General features: G+C 41.0%; 1 protein-coding gene across 11 annotated transcripts in view; it reads right to left on the minus strand.

Annotated features, from left to right (window-relative positions):
- LOC106567545 (protein Aster-B) overlaps positions 1–16,010 on the minus strand; it is a 127,759-nt gene that overhangs the window by 44,086 nt on the left and 67,663 nt on the right. Inside the window, exon 1 of one of the 11 annotated variants that reach the window (XM_045693450.1) lies at positions 2,550–3,058. The exons of the other annotated variants lie outside the window; for them this stretch is intronic. Coding sequence (XP_045549406.1) covers positions 2,550–2,560 — 11 coding nt within the window. The 5' untranslated portion in view covers positions 2,561–3,058. Of the gene's footprint in view, positions 1–2,549; positions 3,059–16,010 lie in introns of those variants that run through there. 11 annotated transcript variants of the gene reach the window in all.

The following is a 16,010-nucleotide window of genomic DNA, read 5'->3' on the forward strand; positions in this document are numbered from 1 at the left end:
TTTCCCGGACTGTAATTGTATAAATGTGCCCTTTGGGTCACCATTGGGCTGTCGATTATTGTTCCAATATCTGTTGGTCGTGTGAGTACCTGTGCTGTGTTGTTTTGGCTTTCGTGCCGCTTGTATTGCGCAGATGATTACGGGTCTCGTCCCGTGTGGAATCATTGTGTGCATGTATGTTATGGGTCTCGACCCGGTGTATTTATTCAAGGTACTCCTCGCTCTTTTGTTTGGGGTTCAAGCCTGTGTTTTGTATACGTGTTTGTTTGGTCTTCGTCCCTGTGCCTTTACATGGCACGCTGTAATTTGGGGCAACAAAAAAAAACTATTACGCATTCCTGCGCCTGTCTCCCGATCTATTTCTACCATCGTGACAGTGGTCACATCTCTCACAAAAACGGATAAAAAATGAAATCACGGATAATTATAAGGGAGCAGGAGAACTTATAAATTGGCTACAATAATTACAAGGACTTTTCAAGCACCAAATTGAGGAAATGTCAGATTTTCAAGGTAGGTCTATTAAAGTACTTTCATTTCTGAGCTCTAAGTTCAAGTAGGCTACTTCACACCCCTTGTATTGTTTAAAAGTGCAAGTGTAACATGGAAACCTTAATGTATTTGTCAAGTTATTTCATTACTAGATCATATTTTGAAGAAGCCACTAGGTTGTCTGGGCTCTAACGAGACCCTGCTGTTAATCAAGCCGAGAACAACAGATGATCAACATTCATTCGCTAGGGATATTAGATCCAATGTGGATCCAGGCGCAACTGTCATCACGGCGTAATGAATGAGACACCAAAATATTCTGGACATTCCTCTAACACCTTTTCTCTAGCACTTGGGCGGTTGTTTTAACGCATGCACCCTCACAACAGCTGTTTGCCACTTGACTGTCATTCACAAAATTGGATCAGATGATGAGGTGTGAAAATATCACGGCGTAATTAAACAGCTCGAGACCAAATGCGCATCCAACAGGTATTATCCATAATTACTGAACAACCAAGTTGACAATATCGATTTAGGTTTAAAGTATCTACTATCTAGTATCTAGTAAGGTGACTCTTTCGGTTAGAGAAGCACTCGATTTTGCAACCGCATACATTCTGGGATTTGTGTGCCCACGAAAACTGTTTTCAGCCTGTAGCATAAGGAGACACTTAATGTTACGTAGTTACACTGCATTTCTGAGATCTCAATGGAAAAAACACACACAATCCAGGATTCTTACAGGGTTCAAGTTCAATGTCTAATTTCACTGATCAATAAATAAATACAAGGACCGGAAAGTCATGTTTTATGTCACACAATTCTTGACAAATCCGTCAAGACACCATGAGAAAGGATTAAACATAAGTTTTAAATCAACGTGAATTTGATTGAATATTGATCAATTGAGGCATGCAAAGACAATGAGTTATCATTCTTAAAACGTGTCAAAATGTAAAGGAAATGTGTCAAAATGAAATGTGTCAAAACGTGAAGGAAATGTGTCAAAACATGGTGATTTTCTATCCAATATGCACCAAAAAAATACTACATACCGACAAGCCTGGACCCATATGCTACTGGTGCATAAATTGAGCTGATCTCTCTCTCTCTCTCTCTCTCTCTCTCTCTCTCTCTCTCTCTCTCTCTCTCTCTCTCTCTCTCTCTCTCTCTCTCTCTCTCTCTCTCTCTCTCTCTCTCTCTCTCTCTCATAGATATCAGTTGGCTATTCAAATTATTACCATGCAACAGAATGGTAAAGCATTCACTTTGATTGATTTCTGATGAAAACACATCGCCCCTAAAGCCAGACAGTTAATCCCAAAGTGTCTGGGCATTCAGGCAAGACATGAAGTTATCGTTTCCTCAATGAAACCTATATAGCTAATGTACGTTAGCGTCTTCACCTTGCACTGTACAGTATAAATGAATAGGAGTGGGGCTAACATGGATAATTAGCTCATGCTAGGCTAATGCTAATCCAAGCATCCAATGATGAAAGAGAGATTTTTATACCTTTTGTCATTTTATCAGACACTCTTATTCAGAGAAACGTACAGTAGTGAATGCATATATTTGTATACTTTTTTCATACTGGTCCCTGTGGGAATCAAACCCAGAACCCTGGCATTTAAAGCACCATTCTCTACCAGCTGAGCTACATGGGACTACTTTGTCTCTTGACGTGCGGGGAATGAAAAACCCACCGCCTCATCATTGCCTTGTCATTCCCCACCACCCACACACAGACACACACACTCACACACGCCACTTCCCAGCCCCACTCAGAGAGAAGAATAAACAATAGAATGACTGAACCGTATTAGCTGTAGCCTTTTGGTGTGGAATGATAAAGCAATAAAGAGACGGTGGGTTTTTCATTCCAAGCACGTCTACAGACGAGGTAACCAGTCTCCTCCATCATTGGATGCCCCAATTAGAATTAGCCTAGCGTAAGCTAAGTAGCCCCTTTAGCCCTCCTATTAATTTCTACTAGACATTGCAAGGTGAGGATGCTAACATGAATTACCCCCCAAGCAATGATAAGAACTAACCTGGCAGCCATGAAGGACTCAACCCGCCTGATCAACTTCCACCTGCTTCATTCATCAATTCACTCAGCGATCAGCACGAAGAGGAAGAGAGTAGCAGGAGGAGAGAGAGGGGATGGAGAGGGGGGAAATGCCTCCCGTTGCATCCCAGACAGAGGGGTCTGTGTGCGGGGTCTCGGTTAGACAGACGACCGCCTAGCCCTCCGATATCACGCGCAACCAGTGGAGCACGCCCTAAATCAACACCGTCATGGCCACCCTCTGTCTGTCGCTCTCTCTCTTTCCCTCTCTCTCTGTAGAGTGATTCACAGGCACATTCTTTGGCTGCTGCAAAGCCTCTTCCTTCTTCCTTTCTCTCTATCCTTCCTTGGCTTCCTGTACGCTCTTCCCGTTCTCCCTGCTTCCGTTACATGCCTTTTCCCTGCCTCCCTATCTCTCCTCCTCTCTTTCTCTATGGTGTGGATGATGCTGAGGCTGGGGAGAGATGGCTGCCGATGCTAACTGCTTTGCATAATGGCTTCTGTTTGTGCAGCGTGGCTTCCGGGGCCAGCCCCTCAATTATTCACGCTGTTCATGAATGGGGCCGTGCAGGCTGACGTCACTTAACCCTCGCTGTCAGCCCATCCCCCCTCCTTCCCTCCCCCAAACAAACACACACCCACCACAACCCCTCCCTATTCTCCTCTAATTGCCCTCTCTCCTCCTATCATCCCCCTTGGTCTGTCTTTCACACACGCATGCAAGAACACACACGCACGCATGTGCAAACACAGATCCACACACACACACACACACACACACACACACACACACACACACACACACACACACACACACACACACACACACACACACACACACACACTTTTCTCCTCTCCTTCTCCTTTCTCTCACACATAGACATAGTTTTGTAACATTAACACCATCAGTTTGCCAATGAAGTCTATCACTGTTGTTATGAAACCAAGAATGAGACAATGATCCTTTGTGGAGGCTCTGGATATACTCCAGCTATATATGGCATGTTATTTTGTTCTGATACAGAAATACTTATTTGTGGAAAAGATTATATCAGGCCTGCAGGTTACTAGGCTTCGGTTTGCACAAGGACAGTGGAGGAAAAACAAATATTCCATTCACTAAGTGCTCAGATATGCCTTAATGTTCAGATTTATCCCATGAGGCATGGGGTTAGGAAAGCTCCAACAGGTTGTGTATTCAAGCACAGAGTCAGTATACATTAGAGGTTGCATTGGAAATGGTACTAGTCCGTAATTAGGTATAGCTAGAACCCATGATTTGGTATAGAACCGTAATTATCTGCAGCATCACACAGTTCAGGGTCATACTGTATTCACTAGATACCAAATGGACCAAAATACTTCCAGTTGCAAAACGTTTTGCTACGGTGTACACTAATAAATGATTAACAGGGCACTTCTTAGCTTGTAATATCTTGGCAATGGGAAAGAGTGTGGGCCTAACCAATACGAGAACCACTTCAGGTTTCCATTTAAGTGGTGGAAGGAAGAAAGGAAGGACACCCTTTCATGTTCAGAGGGTCACATCAGGATAACTGAAGACTGGCTGTGCATTTGGAAATCCACAGAGAGAGGGGTGGGGGGGTGAGTAGAGAGAGGGTTGGAGGAAGAGAGAGCGAGAGGGAGGAGAGAAAGAGAGAGAGGTAAAGAGAGAGGGAGAGAGAAAGTTAGAGAGAGAGAGAGATAGTGGTAGAGGCAAAGAGAGAGTGAGATAGTGGTAGAGGCAAAGAGAGAGAGAAAGAGTTAGAGGGAGAGAGAGATAGTGGTAGAGGCAAAGAGAGAGATATGAGAAGGTTCTAGCCCCATGTGTCAGCCCTGGGGGGAATTGATGAGCATTTTGACATGACTTTTCCCTTCCCTTCATCCCTCCATGCCTCTATCCCCTCACCCTACAATCCTCTCCAGCCCAGAAGAAATTAAAAAAGAGAGGGGGAGACGGTACAAAGTAGGACAACAAACAAACAAGCCAGATAATCTGACTCTGAAATGAGACTGACAAGGTTTTCAGAAAGAGGAAGCTGTGACCTTTGGTTGATCTACAGTGCATTCGGAAAGTATTCAGACCCCTTAACCTTTTCCACATTTTTCTTACGTTACAGCCTTATTCTAAAATATATTCAATAGATTTTTTCCCCCTCATCAATCTACACACAATACCGCATAATTACAAAGCAAAAAACAGTTTTTTTGAAATTTTTGCACATTTATTAACAATAAAAACTAAACTATTACATTTACATACATTTTCAAGCCCTTTACTCAGTACTATGTTGAAGCACCTTTAGCTGCGCTTACAGCCTCGAGGCTTCTTGGGTATGACGATACAAGCTTGGCAAACCTGTATTTGGGGAGTTTCTTCCATTCTTCTCTGCAGATCCTCTCGAGCTCTGTTAGGTTGGATGGGAAGCGTCACTGCAAAGCTATTTCCATGTCTCTCCAGAGACGTTTGATTGGGTTGAAGTCCGGGCTCTGGCTGGGCCACTCAAGGACATTCAGAGACTTGTCCCAGTTTTGGAACAATAAGCAAGTGTTGGAACAGGACCAATAGCCTCAGACACACCAAGGATACTGACTGACGAGAGGTACTTAGCACCTCTGCCCAGAGTTTTGGCAGTAAACTTTTTGTTGTTCACATAGCACAGATCAACCGCCAAACAGCCTTGTTAAAATACTCCAGACCACAAGGTGGCAGTAGCTTCCTTAAGGTATGTTTGGCTTGTGCCTGTTGTAGACATTGACGGGGCTGTAGTGGAGCTGGTGGAGAGTTTCAAGTTCCTTGGTGTCCACATTACCAACAAACTAACATGGTCCAAACACACCAAGAAATTTGGGAAGAGGGCACAACAACGCCTTCTCCCGCTCAGGAGACTGAAAAGATTTCGCATGGATCCCTAGATCCTCAAAAAGTTACACAGCTGCACCATCGAGAGCATCCTGATCAGTGGCATCACTGCCTGGTATGCCAACTGCTCGGCATCCGACCATAAGGTGCTACAGAGGGTAGTGCGTACGACCCAGTACATCACTGGGGCCAAGCTTCCGGACATCCAGGACCTATATACTAGGCGGTGTCAGAGGAAGGCCCAAACAACTGTCAAAGAGTCCAGTCACCCAAGTCATAGACTGTTTATTCTGCTACAGCATGGCAAGCGGTACCGGAGCGCCAAGTCTAGGTTACAAAAGGTCCTTAACAGCTTCTACCCCCAAGCCATATGACTGTGTTAAACAGTGTTAAACAAATCAAAATATATTTAACAATTAACAGGGGTGCCTTGTTAAAAGTTAATTTGTAGAATTTCTTTCCTTCTTATTAATGTGTTTGAGCCAATCACTTGTGTTGTGACAAGGTAGGAGTGGTATACAGAAGATAGCCCAACTTGGTAAAAGATCAAGTCCATATTACGGCAAGAACAGCTCAAATAAGCAAAGCGAAATGACAGTCCATCATTACTTTAAGACATAAAGGTCCGTTTCTTAAAGTGCAGTCGCAAAAACAATCAAGCGCTATGATGAAACTGGCTCTCATGAGGACCAACCACAGGAAAGGAAGACCCAGAGTTACCTCTGCTGCAGAGGATAAGTTCATTAGAGTTACCAGCCTCAGAAACTGCAGCCCAAATAAATGTTTCACAGAGTTCAAGTAACAGACACATCTCAACATCAACTGTTCAGATGAAACTGCGTGAATTAGGCCTTCATGTTTTAATTACTACAAAGAAATCACAACTAAAGGACACCAATAATAAGAAGAGACTTGCTTGGGCCAAGAAACACGAGCAATGGACATTAGACTGGTGGAAATCTGTCCTTTGGTCTGGGGTCAAAATGTGTGATTTTTTCCCAACCGCCGTGTCTTTGTGAGACAGATGAATGGATGATCTCCGCATGTGTGGTTCCCACCATGAAGCATGGAGGAGGAGGTGTGATGTGTGGGTTGCTTTGCTGGTGACACTGTCTGTGATTATTTAGAATTCAATGCACTCTTAACCAGCATGGCTACCACAGCATTCTGAAGCAACACGCCTTCCCATCTGGTTTGCGCTTAGTGGGACTATCGTTTGTTTTTCAACAGGACAATGACCCAACACACCGCCAGGGTGTGTAAGGGCTATTTGACCAAGAAGGAGAGTGATGGAGTGCTGCATCAGATTACCTGGCCTCCACAATCACCCGACCTAACCCCAATTGATATGGTTTGGGATGACCGCAGAGTGAAGGAAAAGCAGCCAACAAGTACTCAGCATATGTGGGAATGCCTTCAAGGCTGTTGGAAAAGCATTACAGGTGAAGCTGGTTGAGAGAACATTTTTTGTATACACAATTGATTTAATCTTTTTTATTTTTAACATAAAACAACCAATGCATTAAACACAAATACAAAACACAAATACACAGGAAGATGTTTTCCTGTTAAATTATATGCTATTTGATGGCCATGATATTATTTTATGTGCCCTTAAGAAAACACAAGAATCATTCCCATATCTTTTGGGAGTGTGTATTATTTTTCTCCAGACTCTTTTCCAACATGATTTCATCCAATGTTGATTTTGTCAACATATTCATCCACTCCATGAACACTGGCTCACTAAAGCTTTTCCAATGTTTCAGGACCAGCCTTGACACTGACACAATACCTAAACATAATATTTGTAATTCTGTCAAGTGAATCCCTTTTATTTCAGACTTGTCACTCAACAGACAGTTTTGGTGACCTAGGTAAATGGAATCCAAGGCTGTCTCCCATGCACTGTAAGGCTTTGTCCTATACTGTAGATGGTGCACAACTGGGCATTCCCACAGTGCATGTAGGAGGGTTCCTTTTTCCAACTTCACATCGTCAACACACATCATCCTGTGACAAACCCATCCTCTGTAACCTTAGGGGAGTGAAATAAAATCGATGAAAAACTTCAAATTGTATACCTTTTCCCTTGGCTTCTCTGACATTTTGCCCAATATTTGAAATAATATAAAACCATGTCTTTTTTGTATCTCCTTTCACATTGTAAATCCCCTTGCCAGACAATTCTCAAGTTTTCACAGGTGTCATTATTAACCTTTAGCAGCATTTTGTAACATAAAGAAGCTGATTGTACAGAGCTTGGTAGTGAAAATAAACCTTTTACAACATTGTTGCCTTTTGACATAATGGCACCACCTAGTGTTGACACACAGCTTTCAATTTGCATATATCTCCATACCTCATTATCACAAAGTTGATACTTATTCCCAATTTCTTCAAGAGACACAAATACCTAATTCTTGTGCAGGTCTCTCAGAGTGTGAACCCATTCTCTTACCCATTGTCCCCACATTATTAACTGTTTCCTAATACAAATAGCAGGATTATAACATACAGAAGCATATCTTTGTCTATGTGGAGACTCTTTGGTCCTTTTATGTACTGACAACCATACTGCCCTATAATGGCCTGGAATTGGATTGATGCCCTGAATATCTGTATCATTGGCTCTTTTTTGGGATAGCATATGTAACGGCCCAAAAGGAGCTGTCAAACCACTTTCCAATATAACCCATCTCTCCTCAACCTCCTCTCTCCAGTGCATAGCCATTCTGGATAGCTCGAAAGCCACATTGTTCACTATCACCTCTGGGAGTCCTAACCCTCCTCTCTCTTTTGGGGCATGCCTTTTCTGCATACTGAAGCGTGGTCTTTTCCCTCCCATATAAAGCCTTTAATAATACCTTCACACTGCTTAAAATGTATGATGGAATACATATTGGTAGCCTCATTGAAATATAATTAAACTGAGGAACAACCATCATCTTAATAGAATACATTTTTCCACATAAACTAAGATTTAATAACTTCCACTATGTTTTGTTTTATTTTGGAGTACTGGAAGCACCTTGATATCCACTATCTTATCTAACTCTGATGTCAATAGAATCCCCAGATACTTCACACCTCACTGCATCCACCTGAAATTAAAAGGAGTAACCATGGCTGATGGGCATATTGTAGACACTGGCATAGCCTAAGTTTCATGCCATTTTACCTCATATCCAGAAATAACAGAAAATATCGCCGCAGTTTTGACGTCTCTCTCCTCCCCTGCCAATTTGTGCAATTTCATTGTTTCATAACTGCATTGTGTGAAATGTTTTCGTTTTATTGTTAGTGTCTATCAATTCCCCATTACATATATCACCAGTAGTACATTTACCGTATCATTTTGAATCTACAATGTTTGTTTGGTTACGGTAATGTCTGTTAACGCATTCAATATATTACTATTCCAGTCTTTTATCTTTCTCATTGTCGGAGTGGACACGTTGTTTGCAGAGCGCACAATCTATGCTACACTTGTGAGAAACTCGTTTTGGTTTACTTCATTCCATTTAAGAGTTTGTAAATTTAGTCAATGTCCTTTGTTTAGAGCTCTCCTGTCAATGTTGAGCACGGACGCACACCTGATTACGCATAGAAGTAGGCCTATAGGCTGCCTGGTCTGCGCGCAAATGTAGGCATACTGTATAAATGTGCCCATTTGGGGATCTGATAGTATTTCTGATTGGGTTAATGCACCACCACTAAAGAGCTGTGGAACTTCTCAAAGTAATATTTTCTTCACCTCAAACAGCAAGCAAAGTAAGTCTGTTTTTACATCCATTAAGAATAACAATAGTTCCTCAATGAAATTGAAAAATCTTTCCAGCTCTCTTCCTTTCGATAACCACAATGCCATGCTCTGACCCAGTGGAAACGTCATAAAATAGGTCTACCTGATAATTCTTATCCCTTGCGCAAATAGTCTACAGCTGTGTCTGTCCCGAGCTCACTGGTGCAGGAAACTGAGGGCCCAGAATATTTTATACAATGTTGCAAGGAGCTTCAGGCCGGACCCAATTTAACAGCTGATAGAATGTTTCAAGTTAGTTGCAGACAGGCCATGTGTAGCCAATGTGATTTATAGGATATTTATTTTTATGAGGATATTTTCTACCTGCAGGCTTCAATGTTTTTCTTTGTTGGCTTTATATGCTATTTTTACGTAGTTGGCAGTAGAAGTTACTTTTTAGGTTTGTATAATTTGGATTTGGATAGAATGTTGATTTACCACATGACAATGATTTTGAGATACGAAAACGCTAATATAAATTAAATGAAACTGTTCCACGAATATGTGCATATGAAAACCATAACTGGCCCGCAGATCGGTAGAAATGGTACGATAAATTGGCATTCCACATGAGAAAGTTTGCCGACTCCTCGTGTAGCCTGTTACCAGCAACTTCAGGAGAGTAATGGCAGAATCTGCGAAAGCCAGCAGAAGCGGAAGGAGGATGGTTGGGACAGGTTAAGTTTTTTTGCTTCTGGTTATCTTGATCTCTGGCACCCTCTTGAGGCATTTGTGTCTTATTTCAGTTAAAGCATCAGACAAGCTCAATGCATACAGTGGCAAGAAAAAGTATGGGAACCCTTTGGAATTAAATCTGATCTGATCTTCATCTAAGTCACAACAATAGACAAACATAGTGTGCTTAAACAAATAACACACAAATTATTGTATTTTTCTTGTCTATATTGAATACATTATTTAAACATTCACAGTGTAGGTTGGAAAAAGAATGTCTACCCCTAGGCTAATGACTTCTCCAAAAGCTAATTGGAGTCAGGAGTCAGCTAACCTGGAGTCCAATCAATGAGACGAGATTGGAGATGTTGGTTAGAACTGCCTTGCCCAATAAAAAACAGTCTCAAAATTTGAGTTTGCTATTCACAAGAAGCATTGCCTGATGTGAACCATGACTCGAACAAAAGAGATCTCAGAAGACCTAAGATTAAGAATTGTTGACTTGCATGAAGCTGGAAATGGTTACAAAAGTATCTCTAAAAGCCTTGATGTTCATCAGTCCACGGCAAGACAAATTGTCTATGAATGGAGAAAGTTCAGCACTGTTGCTACTCTCCCTAGGAGTGGCCGTCCTGCAAAGATGACTGCAAGAGCACAGTGCAGAATGCTCAATGAGGTTAAGAATCCTAGAGTGTCAGCTAAAGACTTACGGAAATCTCTGGAGCATGCTAACATTTCTGTTGACGAGTCTAAAATACGTAAAACACTAAACAAGAATGGTGTTCATGGGAGGACACCACGGAAGATGCCACTGCTGTCCAAAAAAACATTGCTGCACGTCTGAAGTTTGCAAAAGTGCACCTGGCAAAATATTCTGTGGACAGATGAAACTACAGTTGAGTTGCTTGGAAGGAACACACAACACTATGTGTGGAGAGAAAAAGGCACAGCACACCAACATCAAAACCTCATCCCAACTGTAAAGTATGGTGGAGGGAGCATCATGGCTTGGGGCTGCTATGCTGCCTCAGTTCCTGGACAGCTTGCTATCATCGACAGAAAAATTAATTCCCAAGTTTATCAAGACATTTTACAGGAGAATGTTAGGCTATCTGTCTGCCTATTGAAGCTCAACAGAAGTTGGGGGATGCAACAGAACAACGGCCCAAAACACAGAACTAAATCAACAACAGAATGGCTTCAACAGAAGAAAATACGCCTTCTTGAGTGGCCCAGTCAGAGTCCTGCCCTCAACCCAATTGAGATGCTGTGGAATGACCTCAAGAGAGCAGTTCACACCAGACATCCAAAGAATATTGCTGAATTGAAACAGTTTTGAAAAGAGCAATGGTCCGAAATTCCTCCTGACCGTTGTGCAGGTCTGATCCGCAACTACAGAAAACGTTTGGTTGAGGTTATTGCTGCCAAAGGAGGGTCAACCAGTTATTCAATTCAAGGGTTCACATACTCTTTCTACCCTGCACTGAGAATGTTTACACGGTGTGTTATTAGTTTAAGCAGACCGTGTTTGTCTATTGTTGTGACCTAGATGAAGATCAGATCAAATTTGATGACCGATTTATGCAGAAATCCAGGTATTTCCAAAGGGTTCACATACTTTTTCTTGCCACTGTAGATTTGATTAAAACACAGAGTGTGTCTATATATTGAAAAATACACTCTTTAAAATTTCGACCAATCGATTGGTAGAAAGAACAGACGACTTTTGGTCAACCAAGATTTGTTTACTATTTTCTTCAGTTGGCTCACTAAAAGTTTTCCTACTTCATCACCTCCTTCATAAAACTTGATTCTCATCCTAAAAAGGACATATTCAGCCTTAGCACTGTACATCACATGTAGCTGAAATTTCAATTCACATATGTTTCAACAAAATCGTAGAATAGTTTTTTAAAAGTTATTTCGCTAATGTATCTAATGTATCAGCTTTACCTATACTTTCTTTCTTTGTTTTAGAAGAAAAGGTGAACATCTTCCCCCTTAAAAAGGCCTTTGAAGTTTCCCATACCATACCCAACATTTTCAGTAGAGCGCATTCTCCAAGTGATCTCTCAAATTCATCATCCTGTAATAATAATGTGTTTAATCGCCGCCTGCTTTTTCTGACTGTTCCCCACTGTAATTCAATTTCAAGTTCCACTATGGCATGATCAGTTAGAGAAATGGCTCCTATCTTACAGCTCATCACATTTTCTGTAATTCTGCTAGAAACAAGGAAAAAATAATTCTAGAATGTGATCCGTGGCTGTGAGAAAAAAAAGTATACTCCTTTTGGGTTCAGCAGACGTCATATATCCACCAAGCCCAAGTATTTTATCAACATGTGAACAGCTAGCTGGTCCCTGGGGGTTTTTTTAGCAAAAGTTGGCCTATCTAAACATCTATCCAGCACTTGATTAAAATCGTCCCCCAATGATTATATTTCCTTCTGTCATATTACCAATAATGTTATTTATTCTATGGAAAAAGAATGGCTCTTCAATGTTGGGTCCATATATAGTGCCGTGAAAAAGTATTTGCCCCCTTTCTGATTTACTCTATTTTTGCATATTTTTGGTACTGAATATTATCAGATCTTCAACCAAACCTTAATATTAGATGAAGGGAACCTGAGTGAACAAATAACAAAAAAACTGATGCTTTATTTTTTTAATTAACAAAGTTATAGAACACCCAATTCCTCTGTGTGAAAAAGTAATTGCCCCCTTACACTCAATAATTGGTTGTGCCACATTTAGCGGCTATGACCACAACCAAATTCTTCCTCTAATTGTTGATCAGTCTCTTACATCACTGTGTAGGTATTGTCTTGCTGCATGACCCAGCTGCGCTTCAGCTTCAGCTCACAGACGGATGGCCTGACATTCTCCTGTAGAACTCTTTGATACAGAGCATAATTCATGGTTTCTTCTATTGAGGCAAGTCGTCTAGGTCGTGAGGCAGCAAAGCATCCCCAAACCATCACACTACCACCACCATACTTGACCATTGGTATAAGGTTATTACTGTGGAATGTAGTGTTTGGTTTTCGCCAGACATACTGTGACCCATCTCGTCCAAAAAGTTGACTCAAGTTTGCCAAAAACCACCTGGAAGCACCTGGATGATCATCAAGACCCTTGGAAGAATGTTATATGGACAGCGCACAATTGGCCCAGCGTCGTCTGGGTTTGGCCGGTGTAGGCTGTCATTGTAAATAATAATTTGTTCTTAACTGACTTGCCTAGTTAAATAAAGGTAAAATAAATTAAAAATAAATATATTTCAAAAATTGTTCATTCATTGACTAAGCTGCAATTTCCTCACCTCGAACCATCTTGTCAAGGAACTCTCATAGTATTGACTAAATTGATGGTCTATATTCAGGATAATGTTTGACAGATTTGTCATAAAATACACTACCATTCAAAAGTTTGGGATCACTTAGAAATGTCCTTGTTTTTTAAAGAATTTTTTGTCCATTAACATCAAATTGATCAGAAATACAGCGTAGACATTGTTCATGTTGTAAATGACTATTGTAGCTGGAAATGGTTGATTCTTTATGGAATATCTACATGGGCGTACAGATGCCCATTATCAGCAACCATCACTCCTGTGTTCGAATGGCACGTTGTGTTAGCTAATCCAAGTTTATCATTTTAAAAGGCTAATTGATCATTAGAAAACCCTTTAGCAAGTATGTTAGCACAGCTGAAAATTGTTGTTCTGATTAAAGAAGCAATAAAACTGTCCTTCTTTAGACTAGTTGAGTGTCTGGAGCATCAGCATTTGTGGGCCTGAAACAAAGAACTTTCTTCTGAAACTCGTCAGTCTATTCTTGTTCTGAGAAATGAAGGCTATTCCATGAGAGAAATTGCCAAGAAACTAAGGATCTCATATAATGCTGTGTACTACTCCCTTCACAGAACAGCTCAAACTGGCTCTAACCAGAATAGAAAGAGGAGTGGGAGGCCCCAGTGCACAACTGAGCAAGAGGACAAGTACATTAGAGTGTCTAGTTTGAGAAACAGACACCTCACAAGTCCTCAACTGGCAGCTTCATTAAATAGTACCCACAAAACACCAGTCTCAACGTCACCAGTGAAGAGGCGACTCCGGGATGTTGGCCTTCTACGCAGAGTTGCAAAGAAAAAGCAATATCTCAGACTGGCCAAAAAAAGAAAAGATTAAGATGGGCAAAGAACAGACACTGGACAGAGATATGGCTTTTTCTTTGCAACTCTGCCTAGAAGGCCAGCATCCCGGAGTCGCTTCTTCACTGTTCAGTTCCTTGGCAATTTCTCGCATGGAATAGCCTTCATTTCTCAGAACACAAAAATAGACTGACGAGTTTCAGAAGAAAGTCTTTGTTTCTGGCCATTTTGAGCCTATAATCGAACCCACAAATGCTGATGCTCCAGATACTCAACTAGTCTAAAGAAGTTTAGACTCGTTTTATTGATTCTTTAATCAGAAAACAGTTTTCAGCTGTGCTAACATAATTGCAAAAGGGTTTTCTAATGATCAATTAGCCTTTTAAAATGATAAACTTGGATTGGCTAACACAACGTGCCATTGGAACACAGGAGTGATAGTTGCTGATAATGGGCCTCTGTACGCCTATGTAGATTTTCCATAAAAAAATCAGCCGTTTCCAGCTATGATAGTCATTTACAACATTAACAATGTCTATACTGTACTTCTGATCAATTTGATGTTATTTTAATGGACAAGAAATGTGCTTTTCTTTAAAAAACAAAGACATTTCTAAGTGAACCCAAACTTTTCAAGGGTATTGTATATATATTTTTCTTATATCATTATTTCATATATTTTACATGTGATAAGGCCAAAGAAAGGGCCCAAGACAATACAGACAACTGTGATAATCTGAATTACCCCAAAGGGCTACTAGATGTGATAGATTACATAAAAATCCTTGAAAGATACCAAAATTCTGGTAGTTTACTGGTAAACTTAAAACATTTCCAGTACCCTCCCTTTGCAACCCTACTCCTGTGTCATGTTCATTAGGGCACACAATAGAAAACATTTCAAAATGTTTCGTAACAGAAAACAAAAACAATCTATTCTTATTGGACAAGACCACTTTCTTCCAGTTGGTGCCTTATGATCACGACCTTGGTGGTGCTAATGATGCTGCCTGCTGAGAGAAAGCAAGCAGTTAGATTCTAAGTCTGTGTTCCCTGGGGACCAACGAAATCCCAAGACATTACAAATCTATATTTTCCAGTTTGTGCTGTCATGGGTGAATATACTTTACATTTCCTCCAAACTCCGTTGCTTATCTCAGCTCATTAAATCAACCCTGAACGAGCTAATTGAATTACATGTGTGATCAAGTATCATTTCAAAGGTCCTCAACAATAAATGAGGTATAGACCTCCAGATAATTCGGGTTTTCTTTTCATCACATTCACAATGCAAGTTCTTTTAACATTTTTCTCAATAAAAAACACAAGGTCAAACATTATGAAAGCCCATAGGAACACCCCTTCAAATTAGTGGATTTGGCTATTTCAGCCACACCCGTTGCTGACAGGTGTATAAAATCGAGCACACAGTCATGCAATCTCCATAGACAAACATTGGCAGTAGAATGGACTTACTGAAGAGCTCAGAGCAACAACGGCTCAGCCGCGAAGTGGGAATCAACGTCAGCACAATAACTATTTGTTGGGAGACCAGGAGAGGAAGCCACTGTAGACTACTGAGATATGCTCCTGGAGGACCAAGCAGATTTCTCATAATAGTATCATCCTGTAGTGTCATGTAACCTAGTGTTTGTTGAACTCAACTCATTTCAGCGGGTCAAGTTCAATAGGCACTAAATGGAAGAAAATGGTCTGAAATAGGAAGGGACTATGGTCCAACAAGAAAGACGTTTTGCTACAGTGTGCCCTAATGAACCCGACCCAAGTGTAGTAGGCCTGTGTTTGTGAATGACATTGTAAAAAACTGTGTACTAGTCTAGAATTGATTGCATCTCTGCATCTGAGGATTGTCTAAGTGGGCCGTCCATCCAACTGAATCGTCCATCCAACTGAATCCTGTCAGCAACAGTTTGTGTGTGTCCT

The sequence above is a fragment of the Salmo salar genome, chromosome ssa13 (assembly GCF_905237065.1).
Source record: "Salmo salar chromosome ssa13, Ssal_v3.1, whole genome shotgun sequence".
Taxonomy (NCBI): Eukaryota; Metazoa; Chordata; class Actinopteri; order Salmoniformes; family Salmonidae; genus Salmo; species Salmo salar.